At 47.4% G+C, this 25,395-nt stretch overlaps 1 protein-coding gene across 4 annotated transcripts in view; it reads left to right on the forward strand.

The window, feature by feature from the left end:
* AATK (apoptosis associated tyrosine kinase) overlaps window positions 1-25,395 on the forward strand; it is a 618,216-nt gene that overhangs the window by 232,768 nt on the left and 360,053 nt on the right. For all 4 annotated transcript variants that reach the window (XM_069655173.1, XM_069655172.1, XM_069655174.1 and 1 more), the window contains exon 2: window positions 15,753-15,886. In XM_069655173.1, coding sequence (XP_069511274.1) covers window positions 15,753-15,886 — 134 coding nt within the window. The remainder of the gene's footprint in view (window positions 1-15,752; window positions 15,887-25,395) is intronic.

Genomic DNA, 25,395 nt, shown 5'->3' on the forward strand with positions numbered 1-25,395 from the left:
AGCCCTTGCAAATAGGTGCAGCGCACACATTAATTATACAGTGGGCCTCATTACGAGTCAGGCAGTAGTCGTGCCGGTAAAACCGACAGGCTGCCGAAGGACTTGTGCATTTTTCCGGTGCCTAGCTCCACGGAAACACCAGGGGATTCCGACCCCAGTGTTTTTGGAAGTCAGGTGGCGAGAAAATGTGAATCCCCATTCCCATTTGAGTCCCATAGGACTCAATGGGCATGATGGAAGGACCGGCACTGTTGATAACGATGCTGGTGCTTCCCAGAAAGTCTGCGTGCAGCTGCCGTCCGCAGTCTCGGAGTGTGCCACTTTTTTCCTTTATCTCCTTGTTACTTAACACACGGCGCCATCTTCCCTCACTCGGAAAGGTTCCCTACACTCCTGTTTTTCTTTCATAAAATCCTGCTAAATATCCCAAAAATAATAATAATAATAATGATAATAATAATAATAATAATAATAATAATAATAAAGACTCAATCTCACCTCGTGGCCTTACCACACCTCACTTTCACCCACGCGTACCACACTCCCCTGCGCTCACTACCCTTCATTTTTATCCCTTGAAAGGGGTGCACTCACGTCTGTTTGTTCACCCGAGCTCCTCTGTCACGGGGTCCCAGTAATGGCCTGCACTCTCCCAAGAGCTGCGCCCGATCCAAAGAGCAGACAGGAATTCTGTAAAAATGGCTCCTGCACACCTCTTCCGGTTTGAGCACTTGGGACTGGTCACTGCAGGTGGGCACGGCCTTTTCAGAGAAGCGGCCTGGAAGCCTAAGTCATCGCAAGGGTCGCTGGGATCACGTCAATGTCACCAAATGTAGGAAAGCCCTCCAGATACTCACATAAGAAAAAGTACAACCCACTAGTGAAAAAGGCTCAGTACACCTCTTTCAAGGATATCAAGTTGTATTTCCATACAAAAGCAAAAGCACCAAAAAAAGAGCTCTGCTGCCACGGAACGTTCTGCCAACATCAGCATGTGCAGTACATTATACCTGTATACCGGGACATGGGTGAGGTTATTACATGTATAGAAACGTATGCCGCTGGTTGGTGAGGCCCTACATGTAGGTCACCTGCTCCATAGGGGATGCCAGGCCATTGGTCTCAGCCTCGTCTGTCCATCTTCTTCTAGGTGGGAGATGTTGCAGTCATCATTGGTCAGTCGATGGTCAAGTAACAATTATATTACTAACTACAAAAGGCACATACATCACTATGTAACAGGGCACCTGGCACGAAGCAGACAGGGGCTTGGGGGGTGGGAGGAGCCGAGGTCATACTAACTTGCACACATTTCACTTGCTCCCTACCAGGCTGGCTTTTCACCAAGGAGGTGGGTCTCCCACCCTCGTTCCGGGCTATAATTTCATCTCTCCCTGTACCTCGCAGCACAAATCGCGTGACCTGGGATTGAAGGCAGAAAGCCCTGCCTTCTGACCTTTTGATCGATCGGGGGTCAAGCAGGTTTATGATCAGTGGTCTGGGGCTATCTGTTACACTGGAATTCAAGGATCCTAAAGCCATGACATTTGGGTGCTATAATTTAGGATCAGGGCTGTTGGCCGGGGTTTTGCGGCCCGTGCCCTCCTTCTCGTGGGATCACGCAATGTTCACCGGCACTCTGCCCTCCTCCCGTGGTGTTGCAAGGCGCATTCTTCCCACAGCGCGAAGGTTGGCAACATTTTAGGACAATGAAGGGTTTTATGGATCCGTCTAGTTCTGGGCTTTCTCATCGGTGTTTGGGATAAAACCTATTCCTTTCCCAATGTTCGCAGCCTAGGCCTGGGGTGCTGTCTGCAACACCACATTTAAGCTGTGTGCCACAATATGGCTGCTATTATCTAAGATGGCTTCTGTTCCGGCATGCATACTCGTCTACAAGATATACAAAAATATAATCGTGTGGAAGCCGATGAGGGCACTCCCCTCGCCCCTCGTCTCTTACATTACTGATGACGGATTTTGCCTTATTCTAAAGCACCTCGGGGTGCTGGAAGATCGGTCCCCTTCCCAACATTACAAACACTCTGGAGAAAGCCCACACAACTGGACAAAATACTCAAGATGAGGGGTCTAGAATAAGCAAAATACTCTAATCATCAAGCTAACATGTGACTGACTCCATCCTGGCCTTGCTGGCCGTTCACCAGCCAGTTGGTAAATCTCCCCCACAAAATCTCATCCTTTGCCACCTTCTAAGCCCTGGTACAGACTGCGTCAGACTGCCATTTGCAAACCTTGAAACTTTCTTTTTTTATATAAACAATAAAATTGGTATGTTTCCTTGAAAATGTCTCTTGCTTAGAAATGCAAAAAGGTTTGTGTGCTGCACTACTCTCTCACCATGTAGAGGTTCACAAAAATGACCATGAACCAAGACTATTTAAAAAGTGCACCTTTTTAATACTGACATTTTTAGTTTTGGTTAATTTGCTGTTTTCATGTACACATTTGGTGGCTAAAGTGATCTTCTATACTGCATCCTCAAAATGTAATTCTGTATGTTCTCCTCCTCATGCAATGTAGTGTGATGCAAAAACAAAAAGGCTTTGCAATGCATGCTGCCAGAGGCAGTGGAGGAGAGGTTGCAGCCTACATGGTGAAGATTCCATGCACTTCCCATCCCCAGCGTCCTAATGCCTGGCCAATGATATGAGTGCCTATGTATTTGACAGCAATCCTCATAGCGGAGGGAGTACCTTGGCACTTATCATCAATCCCAGGCAATGGTATGTGTAACTGGGTTTTGATGGCAATAGCTGGTATATGATAGCAATTCTGTTATATACTTTGAGTACCAGGGTAAGTGATGGTAGGCCCCAGAGTGTATAATGGAAATAGCCGCCAAGTCCCTATGGCAGGTGTCTGCAACCTATGGCTCTCCATGTGTTTTGGCCTACCATCAACCCCAACCAGCTGGTGTGGACTAATAGCTCAAAATATCTCTCGAACCCCAGGTTGCAGACCCCTGGCCTATACACCATCTTTATAAAAAAGCTTATTGACTTTGTCAATGCTTGTTCATTTGGTTATAGGTGAAAGTATCTAAAACAAAAGGATCGAATGCCTTTTTTCGACACCAAAAGTGCTGTAACGCTTACCTGGTATCCACAGGGACGTCACTCAGCCTGTTCTGACCTCTTATGACCTCAAACCCTTCCCTGGAGTCTACTCGACTGGAGACTGGGCCTTGTTTTGTTGGAACGTGTGCTCTCCGTCCTGCTTTCAGCGCAGGGGCACGTTAATTGATGTGGGCTCGTTGCTGCCTAGTTACTTCACTGGTAAAAGTCTGACAGGTAAGTATAATGAATCTTTTGAACAGTTCTCTAACTTCGTTCCTTTCCTTCTGTAGATGATGGCCGGCGTCTGGGGATGGCGACGTGTTGCTGAGATGAGTAGCGCTGAAGGTGAGTGAGAGCGTGATGCGACCCTTTCGTATTTGTATTGAATTGAGTTATTTTTCTATGTCTTTTAGGTGCCGCAACGTTTTCAGCGTGGATGCCGGTTATGAAGAAGAAATTAGGTGAGTAAGCGCGGTATGCTGCGCCTCTAGATGTTTCCACGCTAACCTGGAGTGTCTTTTCCTTCTTGCAGATGGATGAGAAGTTCCGGAGACAGAGTTCTACCAAAGCGGCTGGGATTCAGGTAAGCGTTTAAAGCTCGTACAGTCTTTAAAAATAAGCAAAGATTAGCTGAATGCTTACAAATGCCTTTTTTCTGTTCTTTTCCCTTTTCCTTAGGAAGTTGCGTGCCGGGATGGGAATGACACTGCCGAAGATGACCGCAGAACAGAAGGAGCGATGAATGATGGGCAGAAGCGCCGCAAGGTAAGGCTGTTCCTAACGGTGTTCTTGCAGGAGCTGAGCGCAGAATAAAGATGCAGGCCTACTGGAGACCGATCCGAACACGGTGAGTGTCACGCTGCAGGTGCAGAAAACACAAAGCATGTTTCTCAGCCTGGGCGTGGCTTAAATAGTCTCTGGGTATCCCAGGTGTCTCTGGGTTGAACCACACCCAAAAGACTAGACTGCACATGCAGTTCTGGGAACCGAAATATTTGGCGGCATCCATCTTGTCCCCATCAATGTACTACAAGTCCAATCCCCAATGTTATCCTATGGGAGTGAGTGAGTCTGGTGCCACAAGCGCCAAGTCTGACTCCAAGTGGGTCTTTGGAGGGATGGAGAGGCCCTTGAGGGCCATGTAGGTGATCGTGGCCTGGCTCCAGCCTGACATCTTGGAGGGCTGGGGACATGAGGGGCAGGAATCATGACAAGTGCCTGAAAAAAAAGTTTAGAATGTTTTTTTTTTTTTATTGGGGGGGTTCCCCCCCAACTCCCCGTTTTTCTTTGTAAAAAAAACTTTTTTTTGCACACTAAACTAAAAAAAATATAAATAAATATAAAAGCATTCGAAACGTTGTTTTTCGGTCCTTTTGGTTTTGAAAAAAAATGGCATTCGATCCTTTTTTTTTCGATCCTTTGACCGGACACCGTTCATTTATAATTTGCTTCGAGTTAAGTCACTACGTGGGTCTATAAATTACTAATGGTCTTACTGAAGTCAGTCGTTTTGTTTTTAAAGTTCTCAGAAGTGTTAAGACTGAGTAATCCCAACTGGGGTTCAAATGTGTCCTGTAGTTTGTCCAAATCTTTGTAGCAGACCCATGAACCTGCTGAGCTATCTCCACAGCTTTTATTACAAAAAAAGCCTGCAATTGGACAAGGAAGATATGTCACTTAGCTCAGGCCCGGTTCAAGATGTGTGGGGACCCATTTCAACATGATGGGTGAGGGCCCCCTGCTTAAAGCAAAAACAGTCTGAGGCACGCCTGGGGTGTACATAACAGCTGCCGATGTATCACGAGACAGCCAGCCAGCAGGGATCTTAAACACCATATGCCCACTGAAGAGCTATAAACCCTTCTTTGTCAGAAAGAAGCTGGTGTGGAGGAAACGGTTTCGGGCGGCAATGAGGTGATAACACCTCGGTATATTCCATGGGAAGAGAAAATGCAGCTTGCTGGGGGCACGCCAGAGGCTCTAGGCCCATTTCATTAAATAAAGTCGAAAGGCCCTGATGCCATCCCTGCCTGGGCAGAGCTGAAAACGGGAATGAATCATGTGACAACGTTGTCATGCTGCAGGGCGGCGATTTGTGAGCGTGAAAATCCTAAATGTTGATGTTGCTTGCATTTCCCTTGTCTTTTCTTTTTTAAGGATTACTTTACGACATCGCTGGTTGCCACATTTTTTGCCATTCAGGCTCCGATGCCCAACAGGATGGCAATTCATGGTTTTTGCCCAAGGAAACCTAATGCTGCTTTCTGCATTTCAGGATTACAACATGTACCCCACATTCCCCCCAAGCAAGTATCTTGGCTTAGCTGGCTGTGAACTGTTACCTAGGGCTTAGATGCCCATGGGCTTAGTGTGCTCTATAAATGTAATACATAAATAAAACCGTTCTGTTAGGTTATGGATGAGGGGGCAAATGGAGATTCTGGGGCAAGGGAGCATAGGCTGTACACAGCAGGGATGGTTGCCAGCAATTCATCTAAAATCTGTTAACCCCCAGCCCCCCCAGCAGCCTGAAATGGATCCTTGCCCCTGTCTGTATTCTTGATGGACACCACATCCCTGTGCAAGCGAAAGTGCTCTAGGGAACAGCCCACAGTATTTGGAAACCTATGCCGGACTGTGGTGGCCAGCATTCTTTTTGTTTAAAAGGCTGCATCCTTCTTCGTGGGACCTGAGGCCCTCCTCTCACTCAGCCCCTATTACCCCTCTCACTCAGCCCCTATTACCTATAGCGGGGGTTGCAAGCCTTTGGCTCTCCAGAAGTTTTGGACTACAACTCCAACCATCCCTAAGTAGCATAGTCCATAGCCAGATATTGTGGCCTGCTAAGATGGCCGCACTGTTTTGCCTGATCCTGCCTGACCGCACTCCCCCTCCCATTGGCTGCCTGCCTTGAAAGGCCAATCCGGGCAACCGGGAGACGGGGGCCGGCCCTGGACTACCAAGGCCCACGACAAAAGCCCCTGACTACTCCATGTCCACTTCCAGGACGTGCCATGGTGAGCACCCTGCTTTAACACTGATAATGCCCACTGAATTGACACTTGCATTTGTGTGTGCTGCCGCCCTGCAACATGGGGTGGGCTCTATGAATGTACTTACCTTGAACTTTCTGTTGTATTTTGCATGTGTTGTATTACTTCTATCCTCTATTTGGTAATCGCCGTATTCGCTTCCTTTCTGTAACCTGAAGCACTGTAAACAATCTCTTAAGTAAAAGCGCCTAGATACACCTGGGTTAATAAAATAAATAAATTATGGGAATTGTGGTCTGAAACATCTGCAGCACAAAAGGTTGAAACCCCCAGACCTATAGGCTCTTTCTCATCAAAGTGGAATCATGAGATTAGCATTAAAACTAGAAACGTCCCCTGCAGCACACCCCCAAAACTCCTGTCATTGTCTTTTTCGCCACTTCCGATATAAAACCTCTAACTGGCAAAAACTCAGAATCCACTGTTGGGTCAGACACCATGGCCTGAATATATCAAATACCAAGATCCTTAGCACAGGCCACTGCAACGAGAGCTCCATCCCATGGCCATGGCCATGGCCCAGCCCAGGGCCTCATAGCCAGCACAGAACATGTCTTGCTGGAGCCCAGTCACTGCCCTGTGCCTCATAGACCACTTTCAGAAGACTCGGCGTCCCGCTGCACAACCCATTCTTCAGAGTTCAGAACACTGCAGTGCTGCACTGGAGCCTGCATACAGAAACTGCCGAAACCTAACATACCGTCTTGCAGCTGCTCAAACTGGTATATATGTCCTGCATCTCTTTATTAGGGTGAATATTGTGACCAATCAAAACAGAAGTCATTATTTGCTTTAAAGTTTTTCTGAATGAATCACTATAAGACATGTTTAACATTTTAAATTATGGACTTTATGTTCCCATAATGCTCTTTGCTTTTATGCAAATCGCCAGGATTGGGTTCTATATAGAGACACTGGGCCTCATTACAAGGTTGGAGGTAGCCTTGCCGTTTATACCGGCAAGGCTACCTCCAAACTCGCATCCGGGTCCGGCACCCACAAATGGGCAATTACTGGGCTATTCCGGCCCAGCCGGACCCAGTAATTGCCCTTTCGCAGGTGCCGGGACTGGTACATCCCCATTCCCATTTAAGGGGAGGGTGGTAGCACCGGTACCGTTATTAATGCTACATCATGTTCTGCTTGCGGGTGCCGGTACGGCCACCAGTTCAGACCTGGTAGCTGCAAGGGCACCCGCAAGCAGAACTCCTACTATGGTGGTACGGTAGCAACGGTGCTGGTAGTGATACCGGCGCCATTGTTGCCTTACCGCCATACTTGTAATGAAGCCCACTATGTTGAGCAACCGGACCGTGGGCCACGCCTGTTGTCCCCGCCCCTTCCTCCCTAAAGCCCCGCCCCTCCCAAGAAATGACAGTTGCCCCAATAAATGGTTTCCATTTCCAGCACTGCTCATAACTGCCTGGGAGGTACCTCCATCCCCTGCCCAAAACGAGGAATACACAGAGGGTTGGTTAGTCCCGGACGTTTCCTTCTCAACCAAAATCACAGCCATCGTTAAAACGCCTGAATTCCCAGATTCTGATGCTGAGGTGATCCTCCCACTCCCAAAGGCAAGGCACGAGTGTGAACTCTCAGGAGCACTGCTATTGGCGGGACTCAATTACTACAACATCCCACGTTGGGAGATTACAACATTCCAGAGACTCCAAAATTAGGCAGCACGCAGGGCCTTAACGTCAAGAAGCTGCACATCGGCATGTGTCTAAACTATCTACACTGGGTTCCGGTGGCGCAACACAACCAACTAAAGTCTTTGTGCACTGCTCACAAAGCCGTGCATTGAACTCCCCATAGCGGGAGAGAAGAGTGAATTCCCAAAACTGCTCTCGAGCAGGGGCCATGCCGTGGCACCCAGAACTGATTTATTGACTTGATTTCGCCAATTAAAAAGAAAAAGCAAGGCTAATGCTCTTCTTGACCATTAGATGTCACTATCAGCACATGTTAGAATCATATCATCACGTTTATATATGTGGAGTTAGCGATTACTTGCTGTTGTGTAATAGAAGGAAAATATAATATAGGGAATAGTGATTTTTGTAATACATCCTGCTATTAAAATGATTTCATACAATGAATGCATAGCAGTCCTGGATTTCCTTCAAAGTAACGGAGGGATTTTACTTATTTTTATTTCGTTTCTTATTTCGGACTAGTTTTATTGTAGTAGATTTATTGTATTTATTTAGTTATTGGTTATTTAAAAGGCACTTTTACAACAAGACAGTGTTTCGAAGCAGCTCAAGGCAAAGGGAAAGGGAATAAGGGAGCAAATAGACCATGCAAATGACGATCAATAGATAAAAACAACGGTCCCACTGACGTTCAGACCGTGCAAAAAGGAGGGACGGAGGGGACGAGGGAGTAAGTGCTAAAAGGACCCTTGATAGGGGGGAGTGCAAGGGTGTCTGTTGGGGGTGGGGGCAACAGGTAAGTGCATGAGCGGAGGTATCCGAAGCCAGGAAGGGGGTCTGACACCCAGAAGGCAAGTGCAGGGCTGAGACAAAGCACCCAGCAGGTGTAGGCCCAGAGGGCAGTGCATGGGCGGGGGGGGGGGCTGGTGGTGATTGGGCAGATGGCCAGGACCCTATTAGACTCTTGAGGGGCCAGGCCGCCAATCTCGGCAGATGTGGGGTTGCGGGAGGGCGAGAGAGAAGGAGAGGGAAGAGGAGGAGAGAAAGGAGAGTTGTTTGCAGAACTTGAGGTGATCCTGTTCAAGACGGAGAAGGAGAGGGAGAGGGAGCTTATTCCAGAGGAGGGAGCCAGATGTGCCCCCAGCTCTCTGCTTGCTGAAGCTTCTGACCAGCAAAGAATCGGAGGAAGAAGATCGAAGTGATCTGGAGGGAGAGTGTTTAGGGAGAGAGAGTTGCAGGTAGCGGGGTCCCAGGCCCCAGACAGCCTTATGGATGACGCAAAGGATCTTGAACGTGATCCTTGCGGCAGCCAGGAGCCAGTGGAGAGATTTTAGGGCTGGAGAGATGCAGTCCCTGGGGCTCGAGGCCAAGGATAACTCTTAGAACCCTATTCTGGATTAGTTGATGAGGGCGTAGGAAAGCAAGAGGTAGGTTGAGAAAGAGGCATGAGATGTTTATACTGCTGCTTAATGATATGAATACACCTTTCAAATAGATTTTACTCCCTATCGTGCCATGTATGAAAGTTCAACCAGGTCTGCTGACCCCCTCCTATGCTTGCATGGGCTGTTTATGATTTCTAGACGACGAAAGACACTTCTTGAAGAGAGAGAGAGAGAGAGAGCGAGAGAGCGAGAGAGCGAGAGAGAGAAGAGAGAGAGAGAGAGAGAACTAGTGAGGGGCAGAAAGATGAGGGTGACAAGGTGGATGAGTGTGTGAGAGCATAGGATAAGAGCAGGAGATAATGAGTGAATTATAAAACTAGAATTAGAAAGACAATGGGAGAGAGAGCGATAGAGCGCGAGAAGACGAATGAGAGTGGATGATAAAGAGAACATGCGCGAGAGACAGGACGGAAGAAGGAGAGAAGTGCGAGGAGCAGAGAGAACCTGATAATGAGAGTGTGAACTAAAGACCAGGAACGAGAGCGAGAGCACGTCTCTCGGCGCAGGCGCGCTAGCCCACTATGATAGAAGGTACAGTAGCTGGCCTTGCGTAAATAAATGGCTATTTCGTTTACGTTGAGTGTTGGTTGCTTGCCATATGATCGGACTTTCCTGGACCCTAAGGAGCCCGCACTGCCACCATCCAGTGCAACGCCCAGCATTGACCATAACCAAATCCTCACGCGGCCCCGCAGTGTGAGCCTCCGTGGCACAGCTACCAGTGGGAGATCACCTCTGAAATGTTGGGATAGAATAAAGGTGCCCTGTGGCTGCACAGTTAACAAAGTCCCGGCAATTACTAATGTAAAGCATTTCATTCATTCTTAGTCCTTAAGTGTGTGGTTTCAGGCGTGAAGGGGAGCGTTAACTGCTTGTGACATTGAAGCTATACTAGAATAGTCTAATTACTAAAGGTGTGTGTGGCTCCCACACAGTCTCTGGATTTAGCGCCTCTCCCAACATTTGAAGGGTTAGCCACAGGCTCGGACGGGTCTGTAGGGAAAAAGGGCAATGTCCGAACCAAAAATGCCAAATGCTAGTGTGGGCCAGTTTTTTGGGTCCAAGTGGCCCACTTTTTTGGCCCATGTGGGCCAGTTTGATAAGTTACTTAACCAAACAGTTAATAGTTTTGACCAGTGTACCTGAATACATTTTGTTTAAAATGCACAATTTGCATCACATTTGATCAAAAAACCTCACCCTTGGTTAGTACTCAAACGGTGTGTCACAAACGGATTCAATTGCCATTTGCAACCATGGTGTTGGCAGCATGGCCAGAATAAATAAATAAATGGGCCACTTTTTCATTGGTGCCCGAGACATGGTACAACCCTGGTTAGGCCCCCGCCCCCTTTCTTTTGGCAGTCGGTGGAGGGGAGTTCACACTCTTGTCCCATCCGCTCCCTGGCGCCTCTGCAGCACACCACCAAGAGCATTGCGGCATGTCAGGAGTTGTGTAGTTTTAGAGAGTGAGCGGGTGCTCTACGGTCACCCCAGAGACCTCCACCCTTCCACCTCGCTCCACACCCAACGCTTAGCACCGCCGCCGACCTGTCTCCCGTTCGACCCCGTGACCTCGCGGTCTCCTGCGGTGGGAATTCCGGCCAGTCGGGCCCAGGCCGCGGCCCATTGTATTCCGCGCTCCCAGTGTGTACTTTGCGCGTAATCTGTTGATATTCTTATGACGTGTAAACCTCCGCTGGCTGCTGAAAATAGCCCCACGCCGATTCCACGAGTCTGCACGGACAGGGCCGCTGCGCCTTCTCCTTGTTGGCACCCGCTGCCGCCGGGAAATGCGTTCTAAAGCATAACGTCCTTCCTCTCCAGGAACGCGCCATTCTTTTCCCATGGAAGGTTCGAGCCTCCAGCCCACTCCCCACCCCACACCTATGCATGCTAAGGATAGTGGTGGCGGTATGCACCCCAAGAAGGTAACCTGCCAAACGTCACACCGACCCTAAAAACGTTGCATGCACGACCAGCGAGGGTCATTGGGCGGAACATCGTCTCCTTGGTTGTTGGATCCAGGAAATCTCGTTGCACCTATTAAATGTAATTGATGACTTTTGTTGGCGAAACGGGGATTCGAATTCGGGTCATTAAGACCAAAGTCGAGAGACAAGACCACTGGTTCGAACACGTGTGGGCATTCTCAGTAGGATTGTACTCTACAGAACATATATTAAATCACAGCTTTTAACATTTAAAAGATTGTTTTATTTATTAATTTTGCATTTTAAAGCGCTCACACAGCCCGCGGGCATCGAAGCGCTGTTGCAGGAATAGTTTGTTTGGTCTTAGTTGCGTATTTATAACGCTAAGCGCGGACCCGGGGTGTTGCTTCATGTTGTCTTGCATCCAAGGCAAGTACATTGCCGCTGAGCTATCCTCTCGGGACAGCTATACTCCTGGGATGTGCACCTTTTCTAATTTGCTTGCAACGAAATGCTCCTCCTTTCTTAAATAATGGACTAATCTTTCACGCCTATGCCCCGCCCCCACCCCGTGGCTTGTGGGAAGCCACAGTTCATAATTCCCATCACTGTTCACGTCGCCCCCTGCTGTCAACCTGCCGTGTTCTTTAATGCATTCCTTTGCCTTGCAGGCTGCCCTGTAGCCACAGCACAAAGCAAGACGAGGCGCGGCCCCTGTCTGAACTTGGTTGGTCTGGCAAAGATCCATGTATCCATGTTTTAATCATGCTAAAAGTTGCTGCACCTATGTTTCCATTTGTTCACCATTTTAGGAAAAATGTAAGTTCAGAAGGTGGGTGGATCTGCTTTGTCTGAGCTTCTTTGTGATTCTGTACATCAAACTGGCGTTAGGGCCTTTCACCCTTTTCACCACTTCCCTCTCTTCAGCGCAAATGGGGCACTAGGCACCAAGCGGGTGCCCCCATGCGGGCAGTCTTATGTCAAAGCAAAATGCTATTTAATAAAGGAAATGAAATGTGCCTTTTACCGTGTGCAAGTCACAGGCTGACTTTGCTACCCCCTCAGCCTATATCCTACCACAGGTTTTGCAGTATGCAGTGGCATTCTGATCACCTCGTTGCCTCACTCTGCCTTCAACAACATTAGCACCATGATGATTAACAGCTATTCAGTGGACAGTTAGTGTTTCAGCTTCCCGCTGGTTTCATGTCCTGTAATGTTCTGCAGCTGTCAACCCCCATTGCTGTATTCCTTTATGATCTAAGCATCCCAGGGGTGCCGCCAACTGTTTTCTCAGCTGTAGGCAAGGGAGCCCACAAACGTGTTGAAATGGTCCCTGACGACCCCTGCCACATCTTCAGGGGGCCCTAAACACCCGTTCCGGTGCCTGCTTAGCATTCTGGAACAGAAGCATGCCAGACAATCGCCCACCATGCTGTGTCACAACCTGCTAAGAGTCCTGGAAAAGTAGCCATTCAAAAAGTGCCTCTGCCTGCTATATACATGTCAAGGAGCATTCGGGGGCATCATTTCATACCCTTGAAGCGCCATTCCTCGCATCCTGATCCGTATCCCGGAAAAGATGTAATTCCGATGCCCGCAGGCTCTAGAACAGCCGCTTCCTTAGTTTATTAAGGAAGGAACAGATTAGGGTGTAAACACACAAAATATTGTTTTCAATATTATAGTAATGTTGTTGTGTAGTAGGATCTCTGAAGAATTCATAACACGCAATCATAATCAGCCATTTATGGGGTGCCTAATGTGAAGCACAGGCCCTACCTAGAATGTGGCCTGGTGTGACATTTGGACGCCTCAGCCTCCACCTCCAGCAGACTTGGGTTGACTTGTAGGTTAATAAATAAAGACTCTAAAGACAGGCAGTGGCTGAAGTCACATTGTATATTTATGTTTATGTGTCACATCCAGACAGAACTGTATTAGCTTTGGTCACATCCAGACAGAACGATGGAAATTAGCTTGCGTCACATCTAGACAGAACGATGGAGATTAGCTTGCGTCACATGCAGACAGAATGATGGACATTAGCTTGCGTCACAACCAAACAGAATGATGGAGATTAGCTTGCGTCACATCCAGACAGAATTGTGAGTATTAGCTTGCATCACATCCAGACGGAAGGATGGAGATTATCTTGCATCACATCTAGACAGAACTGTGAGTATTAGCCAGTGTCACATCTAGACAGAACTGTATTAGCCTGTGTCACATCCAGACAGGACTGTATTAGCTTTGGTCACATCCAGACAGAACGATGGAGATTAGCTTGCGTCACATCTAGACAGAACGATGGAGATTAGCTTGCGTCACATCTAGACAGAACGATGGAGATTAGCTTGCGTCACATCTAGACAGAATGATGGAGATTAGCTTGCGTCACATCTAGACAGAACGATGGAGATTAGCTTGCGTCACATCTAGACAGAATGATGGAGATTAGCTTGCGTCACATCTAGACAGAACGATGGAGATTAGCTTGCGTCACATCTAGACAGAACGATGGAGATTAGCTTGCGTCACATCTAGACAGAACGATGGAGATTAGCTTGCGTCACATCTAGACAGAATGATGGAGATTAGCTTGCGTCACATCTAGACAGAACGATGGAGATTAGCTTGCGTCACATCTAGACAGAATGATGGAGATTAGCTTGTGTCACATCTAGACAGAACGATGGAGATTAGCTTGCGTCACATCTAGACAGAACGATGGAGATTAGCTTGCGTCACATCTAGACAGAATGATGGAGATTAGCTTGTGTCACATCTAGACAGAACGATGGGGATTAGCTTGCGTCACATGCAGACAGAATGATGGACATTAGCTTGCGTCACAACCAAACAGAATGATGGAGATTAGCTTGCGTCACATCCAGACAGAAGGATGGAGATTAGCTTGCGTCACATCTAGACAGAATGATGGAGATTAGCTTGCGTCACATCCAGACAGAAGGATGGAGATTATCTTGCGTCACATCTAGACAGAACTGTGAGTATTAGCCTGTGTCACATCTAGACAGAACTGTATTAGCCTGTGTCACATCTAGACAGAATTGTGAGTATTAACCTGTGTCATATCTATACAGAACGATGGAGATTAGCACATCCAGACAGAATTGTGAGTATTAGCTTGCGTCACATCCAGACAGAATTGTGAGAATTAGTTAGTGTCGCACTCAGACAGAATTGTGAATATTAGTTTGCGTCACACCCGGACATAATTGTGAGTATTAGCCTGTCTCACATTAGCAAGTGTCGCATCTAGATGGAATTGTGGACATCACGATGCACCCCATATAGATAGTGATGCCACTAACCAACCCTACTAATAAAAAAATGAAAAACTCACCCCACTGCGTTCACCTCTCAAACTCTGAACTAAACACAACCATACTTCTAAAGCACAACAAACCGCACACACTTCACTTCACCGCAACAACAAAACAAACCGTACATAGCCTGGCACAACAGCATGTGAAGGCTACCAACCAGAAAACACTCCTAAGCTCAGCGAACAGTGTAAACCGAACTGACGCTGCAAAACAGCACATCACAGCTCTTGTTCCTTTCTCCCGCTCTCTCCTACTAACTTACCCTACACTCTTGCTTTTTCAGATCCGCCAGGGGACCACTACGGTGGTGACAGTGCGCAAAATAAATATCCTTTAACATTGCATAACACAAATTATAAACACATGAATTTGGGAGGAAAAGGGTGTAGAATGCACATTCAGTGGTATCGCTGTAAATCTGCCAAAGAATTTGTAACATCCTGTGGTTACAATTGGAAAATAACTGCTATTTTATTGACTCGGGCCTACCCAGGAAAAAAGAAGAAAAGGCAGCAAAAAGGCAAACCGTTATGATCAATTTCCAACCCACACAACTGCATAGAACTTGATTGACATTACCTGAGCAATTGAAGGTTTGGTAAATATTGATGGCTCCCATCACATGTCTCTTTCTATTTCACAAGTCATTAGTTTGATATTGTCCTAACATTCTTCTCCATATCATGTGTATTTCCACTTAAGGTACCTGTACATAAGGCCAAATAAATCCAGTTAGAAAAATGGCTGTTTTTTTAAGTAACATTTTCCAAACAATTGAATTAAATGACCTTTTTTGTACATATTTCTAGATGAGTCAATTGTGAAAATATTTGAATCATCCGGTGTTTAGGCCCGAGTCGAGAAAATAGCAGTTCTTTTAGAATTGTAACCACAGGACATTACAGACCCTTGGGAGTTTGGAAGTCTTCTTTATTGTAGAATTTGAAACCGGGACAGGTTACTTGTTTGGATCCCAGTTTATTCCCTCTGAAAGGGGCAAAACGGCAGATGGTGGCATCCCTCTGCCGGGGCACTGCAGACACAACCTTCCCGCGCCGCGCTCTCCAAGATCAGTTCTCTCCTTCCTTCAGCTCTCCTCTGTATGAATTCCACCCCCTCTTGTTCCTGCTCTCGCCCCTTCCCTTCTCGCCCTATTGTCTGCCTATGACCTGTCGCTCGCTCTCTTCCCCTTCCTTCCCTCTGATGCCTCTTCTCTGTTTGCCCTGCAGATGGCGCCCCTCTGAGTGAGCTCTCCTGGTCCTCCTCCCTGGCGGTGGTGGCAGTTTCCTTCTCTGGCCTCTTCACCTTCATCTTCCTCATGTTGGCCTGTCTGTGCTGCAAGAAGGGCGATGGCGGCTTCAAGGTAAGAGCAGCCACCCCCCCATCTCATTGCGCCGAGAACCTCTGGCGAGTGGTAATAATCGGGGACGTCGTGGGAGGGCAAAAGAGACACTTACCCCGGGCTCCCACCTTGGAGGGGGGGGGGGGGCTCAAAATGTAACCCAATTAAAAGAAGTCTGTTCCCACTAGTCACCAAAATGAAACATCACACGTCAGGATTTTTCGTGGTGTGCTGATGAGGCTCCAAACATATTGCCTGCTTTTGTTGACAAGTACATTTTTCTCTGCTCTTTTCATGCTGTAATGCTTTCTATGTTCACTGTTGTATACATAGTTTGTGCGGAAAAGCACCTGTTGCATTCTCACCTTTCTGAGTGTCGTGATGGTCCAGAGGATAGCTCAGTGTGTTAAGCACTCATTGCAGAGATTTGCTTTCATAAGCAAGACCACAGTACCAAATTCCAGCAAGACTCAGCCTTTCCAATGTATGAAGTTGATAAGCCTGCATGCATATGTACTTTGATTTTTAGCACACCAGGTGTTATCATCACCAATGTACCTGCACCAGATAGTGGTTGCTATAGAAACTAACATAGCATTAGTACGGTGAAGGTCTAGAAATTGGTTTATTCAGACGGGATGTTCTAAAACCCAGGCAGGCACCTCCAATGACAAAGTAGTTAGTCCACAGAGTTGATTATGTATCCAAATTCCAGACTGTGGAACCGAAGCATTCATGCTTGGATCGTGGCTTTTTCAGCAGACAATACAGGGATCCTGGTCAAATCTTGGTTTGTGTTGGGTCATGTGATTTGCATATTTTTCAAGTCTGTTTTGTAAAATGGAATTATTTTAGATCAGGGTAAGAACTAGAAAGGAGAGTGGTAAAGTGTAGACATTGCAGAGAGGGTGTGAATCCCAAATTCACCCTTTAACCAATGTGTGATCCTGGGCATCTCATTTAATCTCTATTGCCTCACCTATTAATATTGGGGTCCCTAAACCTTTCAAAATTGACAGCGCTTCAGAGTGATTTTGTTCACAAGATATGATCTTTTAAAAAAGACTCGCTTATGGTTTCACTGGCTATATACAGTGTTGCTTCCTATATAATAATAGTGAGCATTGATCTATTGCACAATAGAGCCACTTGTTTATTTTCTCTCTAATGGAAACACTACTTGAAAACCCACGTCCCTCTTCTAATGTCAGTCTGTTTGGATTCAGACACCTTTCTGGTATCCTGAAGACGTCACCCGCTCTCTATGCTATGGCAGGTGTAGCTTTCTCCTTGCTTCCCATTGGTCGCCTGTATCCATGCTTGACCACTTTTGCTTTCTGTGAGGCAGCTAATCTGAATCCTATGTCTATTCTGGATTATGTGCATCTTTTTCATACAATCTATTTTCTGCAGGTATACTATGTCCGATACACCTTCCCTGTGGCTGCTATTGATGAAATGTTTCCTGTACATATGCTAGAACACAAGTACCCTTGTCGTAGACAGCTAATGCTGCCCTTGAATTGCTACTTTTTTATCATTCTGATTACAGCAATAATGAAGAGGGTAAGGAGACTGAAAGGGAGTAGCTATGCTTATTTGGATCTCTGCAATCAGCATATCAAGCTGGGTTGTAATCGCGACGAGGGGGAGGGAGGCTGTGAGGGATTCGATCATCAGCACGGGTAGTTTGCTGTCACCTGGGCTTTTTTTGATGATTTTGTAGGAAAGTGAATGACGGGAGATCAACCTCTGAAAATGTGTGGGGCTAATATGCACACATTTACTAATGCCCGCTGCACAACAAACTCCTAGTCCAGTGTACTCTGTGGGGACACACACTACAGGCATAGTCCTCCCTGTCGCTTTTATTTGACAGGCATAAAAACATCCAAGGGAGAAGGACAACATCTTCCTCCTTCAATGGCCAGCCTATTTAAATATCAAGGGTTCCATGGATCCGCCCTGTTCTATTGTCTAAGTTCTGTGCAGCTGTGGTGCATACTGATGAGAGCTAATAGAAGAAGGCCTGCAAATAGGCCTGGTCACAGAACTTAACAATGGGCAGAAAAACAAACACCTCTTTGATATGCAATATGTCACCTTGAAGCTAGTACCCACCCCTCTTTATGAAGGACAGTGAATGGCATGTCTGGGTCCACTATTTACCCTAGGCAACCCCTGCAGAGCGGACCTCCCTTTCAGAGGGAGAAGTATGTGATTTAAGGGAGGCAGGAAGTCTGCTCTCGTCACAAACTTCAAGGGAGAACTGTGCTTTGATCAAGAGTCAGAGGGCTCAGTTAACCAGAGAGACACTGATCTACAACGGACAGGAAGAGCGGTGGGACTTAGGAGTACATGTTGTATCCTCTTTCCTTTTGCAAAGCACTCTGGTCCTGACCTCATGCATAACGGAAGATTGTTGGTGGGGACCCTGGATTGGTTCCTTGAGGTAGGCTTAGCCTGCACCAATCACTGCAGCCCATTTGGCTTTAAAAGAGGGCTGAGCCCATTTGGCTTTAAAAGAGGGCTGAGCCCCCCACTGAGCAGATCATCCGACGACTTCAAAAGGAGTAAGAAGGACTCATTTGGAACCTGGCTGAAGGTACAGTCTGCCTTACATCTTCCGCCAGTGAAGGAAGGCCTGGATTTCCAAGAGGGAAACAAGATCCCTCCCCTAAACATCTCCCAGGGAACAGAGTACTCAGAGGACCCTTCCAACAGCTCTAGCCCCAGTACCCAGCCAGCAAACAGTGTGCCCTGCTAGGTTCTGCCAGCAAGCTTCCTAGGTGGGAAGTGCCAGAGAGTCTCTGGACAAAGGACAAGGCCATTGCTTACAAACACTCTCCTCGGCTTTGGGTCGTCCACCTTGAAAGGATGCCACGAGCCCTGCGAAGAAGCTAGGAGGAGTGCCACAAAAGCATCAACCAGCGTCCATCATTGGAGGACATTTTAGAGGCAGTCGAGCTCTCGAACCGTGACCGCTGCACCACTGACTGTTGTCACGCTGCAGTCACTAAAGCCACCCGAGACGCCTCGAACATGCGTTCTAGATCCGCCGACCAGCACAGAGACATCGATCCTTGACCCCGAGCCGCTGTGTAGGCCAGCCTGCAGCCGTCCATCCAGCCTCGCTTGCCGAACTGCCTGCCGCCTGATACCTGCAGCTGTCTGCTGTCTTGAACACTGTCACAGGAGCTGCAAAGCGTTCTGGAACCGACTCAATACTGTCGAGCATCAACATCATCCCAAGCACCAGGTACATAGTGGTTCTGTCCCCCTGATCCTTCTCCAGAGGCCCCTAGTGACATTTACCACCCCTTGCTCCCTTGGTGCTGAAATCAAATAACCATGAACAGTTAAGGCTGATTGTTTTACCGACTACCCTCCTGTCAGTATCCAGTGTGTATCCCTTTCCTTCATGAAACTGTCTGTCCTGTGTGTTTCTTTGCAGGGTGGGTTGTATTTTGTGGTGTGCTAGAACTGTCTGTTGTAATAATAAAAAAGTAGATATTTTTATACAACCTTGACTGGACAGTCCCTTTTATCATTGGGTAATAATTGTATTTTTGCTGCGTTGCAACTAACCAACGATCCACAAACTTGCAGATATAAGCCTGCCGTTCTGTCCACGTTACCAAAAAGTGGACAATGAGGTTTATATTTTACTTGTGTTCCAATCTGTTCGGATCCCTTCTGGTGTACTAGAGGTGTGGCGGCTGATTGATGGTTTAGAAACCAATATTCATCCCTGGTGCCCCAGAAGTTGATGCGTCTAGGGGCGTGCAACACGATATTCTATATCCCTTAATTACTTTGGTCCGGTGAAGGGGAGCCCCAAAGGTGCCCATGCCCCACTGCACACCATTCTCCATGGCAACGTATGAAACACTTCAGCACTGAATAAGTGAATGTGATTTATTTTATCTGTTCTCTTGATTTTTTTTATGCCCATTTTTCTGTACTTGCTGCGCTTATACTCGACTGGGTTGTATCTACTTATAGTTTGTTAGTATTCTCTTTTTAAGCACTGTATAATGGTTTCTTCTGATTTATATGATTGTGACTGATTTATATTTGTATGTTATAAAATGTGAAAGGTTTACATATTCAAACCAAATCATAATAAAAATGCAAATAAAAAAATAAACACTCCAAATGTTGCCAGGTCACCAACAGTAAACTGGTCATTTTCCAACACGTGATGATGCTGGCTGTCCCCAAAACAAAACCACGAGGCCTCTATAACAATATAGCCAGCATTGCCCACAATATAGCCAGCATTGCCCACAATATAGCCAGCATTGCCCTGCATTCAAGCGGGTTCTGCTAAAATCGGATCATGAGGTCTTTCTGTGTTTTTAGGATTTGTTTGTGTTCCAAGAATACAATGAGACTGGTCTGAACAATACATGCCAGCATTTCCACTGTAAAACACATGTTCATGTTGCTAGTGCCAAAGAAAACACACAGCCTGTCTCAACAATATTGGTCTGTGCTGTGGGTCTATTCTCTGATTCAGTCCTGGATGATGGAGAATAATCTGGAGCTGAATGAGGTAAAGACAGAAGTAATGATGGTGGGGACAGCCTCCCGCCTGGGGGAACTATCCCCAGACTAAAGAGAGGTGGTCATAGCGGGATGTAGCATAACCCCCCCTCTCGAAGGTTCATGTGAGCTATCTGGTCCCGTCCTCCTATTATCCCAAACTTCTTGCTCAGTTGAGACACTTTCTGTCACAGGATAATTGTTAAGGTAGTTATCGTTGCCAATCTGGACTACGGGGCCGGTCTGCTGCAGGATGCAGGGAAAGGAGAAATCATGCGCCTCCAGGTGATTCAGAACAACGCAGTCAGAACGGCCAAGGGCCTGAGGACGAATGCACATGTCCCAGATGCTAGGAGAGCACTACACTGGCTGCCTTTAGCCAGTAGAGTCCCATTCTGCCTGCTGTGTATTACACAGAAATGCCTATATGGTCTAAGCCCAGCGTACCTATCAAACCGCCTTGCCTGGTAGAAGGACATTAAGATCTAATAATGCAGGGTTATTTAGCACACCTTGGCTTTACCTGTGGGGGTCAGCCAGGGGTTATTTGCCTATGCCACCCCTGAGAGTTGGATTGCGCTGCCTCTCGATTTGAGGCTATGGCAGTCTTTTGTCCGCCTTTAAGAAGGACTTGAAAACTAGGCTGTTTGGCTGGATCCCAGTTTAGCGTCAGCTTTGCTCCCATGCCATGTATGGCTGAGGGCTCTTTCTTTTCTTTTATGCACCGTTTCATTTGTTAAGGATGCATGTTGTATGTCTCGTTAGCGCTACCATGACTCCGGGCCTGTGACATGCGCTTTACACATATAAATAAATGTATATGCTGCAAGCGCCCAAGCCCACAACTTGAGATCTGAAACTGTCCTTTGCGCAGTGATGGAATTGGGCTGGATTTTCCTGGATCCGGAAACCAGAAAAAAAGTCTCCAGGGATCCCAAATCCAGGAAAACAAACAGCCCATGCCGAGCTGCTTTAACGCACTGCACCAGCAGTTATCGGCAGCTCTAACCGGTCAGAGACATTCTAAACTACAAAGAGTTCTGCTCTGACATGTCCATTTTTTGGCTTTTGAACTCGAGCACGTGCAAGTAAAGTAAATATTTGATGGCTGTAGTGAATGGCTGGCAGCAGCTGTTGGGTCTTAATAGGTGGGAATGCCTGAAGATGTGTGCTGTGTCACACCATGACTAAAGCCATTGTTTTTTTTCTTGCACGTTCCTTCTTTCTAGATTCTGAGACGTTGTTTAGGCTCACAAATGAACTGCATGCTGGTCATTGTAGGCTTCCATTCAGTATGTGCACAATGAGGCACGAATCATGCTATTTCTGCTCACTGTATCGTCAGATTAGTTTACAATGCTATTTCTGAACATTTCAAGTCATCAGTTATTTTATTCCTATGTTTTTACAAGCCCAGACCCCCAGCCGGCCATGACTCCACCCCTAGCACCACGCCATCACCCCCATGTGATCCCAGGGCGATTTGTTTTTCTCCATACCATCAGTGCCTGTACATCTGAATAAGTTCAAAACGTAGATGCTCAGAGAAGAGACTTTGTGATAAATCCATCTATTTGTAGTCCTCGCTTCACAAAGGTGCGTATCATGCAGGAGTGTTGCTAGGTCTGGAAAAGACCCGGGGCTACGCTAATGTCTGAACTGTCAGGACTGGGGGCTAGCTAGCCTTTTGGTTGTAGTTCCTGAGATTCTATCCAGGGCTGCAACCAAAAGATCAGGGGCTACAGCCCCCTTACACCCCCCCCCAGCAACGCCTCTGGTATCATGTACACAACGTTCAAACAATCGGCTATAAAACTTGAGGAGAGCTGAGATTTTTGAGAAGCAACGTCACCCCTGCGTTGTTTGCCATGTCTGCTGCCAGTGGCGCAGCTGGACCGAGACCTCTAGCGTGGGGGCAGGAGATAACCTACACTTCAAATGGTGGGGAAAGGATTACCTTTAAGGACTGCATGCGCAGGTCATATACTTCATTATATGGGTCCTCGTTCCCGTTAGCATCAAGACATGTTTTTAAAAACTAGTGTCAAATTAGCCACAAATGATGCAATTTAAAGCCCATTGAGACAGTGACATTACCCAAAAACATAATGAGATTTACAGACAAAATGCCTATTTTTAAGGGTACCTGCTATGGTTCTGCTGTGGTGTGTGGTCAGCTTTGCCAATAACTAGTTCCTGCCGCATGTTGTTGGAAAGGGGGGGGGGGCATTCGTCCCAAACCCCCAATCTATTTCGGATGCGGCAGAGGCCTGGAAGTATGCAGTTGGGGCTCAGGGAGGTTACAGGGGCGAGGGGGGGTATTGCCAGGGATTATAGTGCAGAGAGGGTGTTGTATGCTTTACCTTAAAAATACATTGGCCATTAGACACCATCTTGCATATTAGCAGCCGTATCGAAATTGAGGCCTACCTTCACACTTAAGCCAGAGTCGCAACCTGAGCCACACACATGTAAATAAGTGCATGCATGTGGGAATAGGGAAAAGGCTGTAACATGGGCACCAGTGAGAAAGTCCAGAGCTGCAGAGATTCATAGACCCTTCATTGTCTCATGTGGCTAGCATTCATATTCCAGAAGGAATGCACCCTGCAAGGCCACGAGGGGGTTGAGAGCTCTCTGTGAAAAGTAGGACACAAGCCTCCGGCCTTCCCTGTGCCACCTCTAAGTAACAGCCCCCAGATGCCCCCAGATGCCCCCATCCCAAACCCCCCCCCCCAGCATTCCAAGGTACCAATCAGTCTCAGTCCACCGACCATAACATTGTTGGACCCACAGTCAGTCGAGAAAGATCAGAAAGCAGGGACCAATTGCCTTAACCTTAACGGCTTGTGGTTTGCGCTGCGAGGGGCCGGCAGGGGTAAAACAACATAGCCAAAATGAGGGTGGGGAGCTATAGACGGGCACCGACATGTCTGGAATCGAGTTGTAGTCTATTAGATACAATGACCTCGAAGTATCCTCTTAGCCCATGTCTGCAGTGCCAGGTGCACATCAGGTCAGAGATAGAGCCTGCATTATTTTTCTTCACATAATCACTAATTAATTGTAGCTTCATGCCTGATGACGCGCAAGGAGGAGCCCACGTGGAAGAAGGTGGACAGAAGGGGCTAGGACCAATGGCCTGGTAGTCTATGTATACGGTCTCGACAAACCAGCCATTTGGATTTTTACATTATGTAATTTGCATCACTGATGACGCTGCGTGCTTTCATAAAGGGTTGCTTGTACTGATTTTGCAAGAACGTTCCATGACAGCAGAGTTCTTTGCGGGCACTTCTATTTTTGTGAAAATAAAATGTTGTTCTCATTGCAAGAGGTGTGCTGGCCCTTTTTCCCTAGTGGCTTGCATTTTTGCTGGTGTGAGGGGATTCTCTACATTTCTGGTGACCTCCATGTGATCCTAGCGACCCTTGCAAAGACAGAGGCTTCCAGGCCACATTTCTGGAGGGGCTGCGCCCACCTACAGTGACCAGTCCCAAGCACGCAAGACGCAGTGGTGTACAGAAGCCATTTTCACAGAATTCCTGTCTTCTCTTTTGAGTGGAGCGCGGCTGCTAGGAGAGTGCAGGTTGTTATTGGGACCCCATAATGTAGGAGCTCGGGTGAACACGCAGATGTAAGTACTATGGGGGGAGGGGTCAGTGGGGAGGCACAGTGTGTGCGTGTGAAGGCAGATGTCATGATTCCTGCCCCTCATGTCCCCAGCCCTCCAAGATGTCAGGCTGGAGCCAGGCCACGATCACCTACATGGCCCTCAAGGGCCGCTCCATCCCTCCAAAGACCCACTTGGAGTCAGACTTGGCGCTTGTGGCACCAGACTCACTCACTCAGGATAACATTGGGGATTGGACTTGTAGTACATTGATGGGGACAAGATGGATGCCCCCACATATTTCGGTTCCCAGAACTGCATGTGCAGTCTAGTCTTTTGGGTGTGGTTCAGCCCAGAGACACCTGGGATACCCAGAGACTATTTAAGCCACACCCAGGCTGAGAAACATGCTTTGTGTTTTCTGCACCTGCAGCATGACACTCGCCGTGTTCGGATCGGTCTCCAGTAGGCCTGCATCTTTCTTCTGCGCTCAGCTCCTGCAAGAACAAGAACACCGTTAGGAGCAGCCTTACCTTGCGGTGCTTCTGCCCATCATTCATCGCTCCTTCTGATCTGCGGGCATCTTAGTCGGTGTCATTCCTATCCCGGCACGCCGCTTCCTAAGGAAAGGGAAAAGAACAGAAAAAAGGCATTAGTAAGCATTCAGCAAATCTTCGCTTATTTTTAAATACTGTATGAGCTTCAAATGCTTACCTGAATCCCAGCCGCTCTGGGGGAACTCTGTCTCCGGAACTTCACATCCATTTGCAAGAGGGAAAAGACACTCCAGGTTAGCGTGTAAACATCTAAAGGCGCTGCATACCGCGCTTACTCACCGCATTTGTTCTTCATAACCGGCATCCACGCTGAAAACGTCGCAGCACCTAAAAGACACAGGAAAAGAACCCGGTTCAATACAAATACGAAAGGGGTGCATCGCGCATCGCGCTGTCACTCACCTTCAGCGCTACTCATCTCAGCAGCACGCCGGCCATCATCTAAGGAAGGAAAGGAACGAAGTTAGAGAACTGTTCAAAAGACTCATTATACTTACCTGTCGGACTCTTGCCAGTGAAGTAACTATGCAGCAATGAGCCCGCATCAATCAACGCGCCCCTGCGCTGAAAGCAGGACGGAGAGCACACTATCCAAGAAAACAAGGCCCAGTCTCCAGTAGAATAGCCTCCAGGGAAGGGTTCGAGGTCCTAAGAGGTCCGAACAGGCTGAGCGACGTCCCCATGGATACCAGGCAGTGCTCCAGATAAGATTTTAAGCTGAGAGTATTTTACACATGCTTTTTCAAATTAGCAAGTAAATGCAATATCAAGAGAGTAAAAATTAGTTTTCTCCTCTGCAAGAGAGTAAAACG

Source organism: Ambystoma mexicanum, chromosome 3q (assembly GCF_040938575.1).
Source record: "Ambystoma mexicanum isolate Mex_15411 chromosome 3q, UKY_AmexF1_1, whole genome shotgun sequence".
Classification (NCBI taxonomy): domain Eukaryota; kingdom Metazoa; phylum Chordata; class Amphibia; order Caudata; family Ambystomatidae; genus Ambystoma; species Ambystoma mexicanum.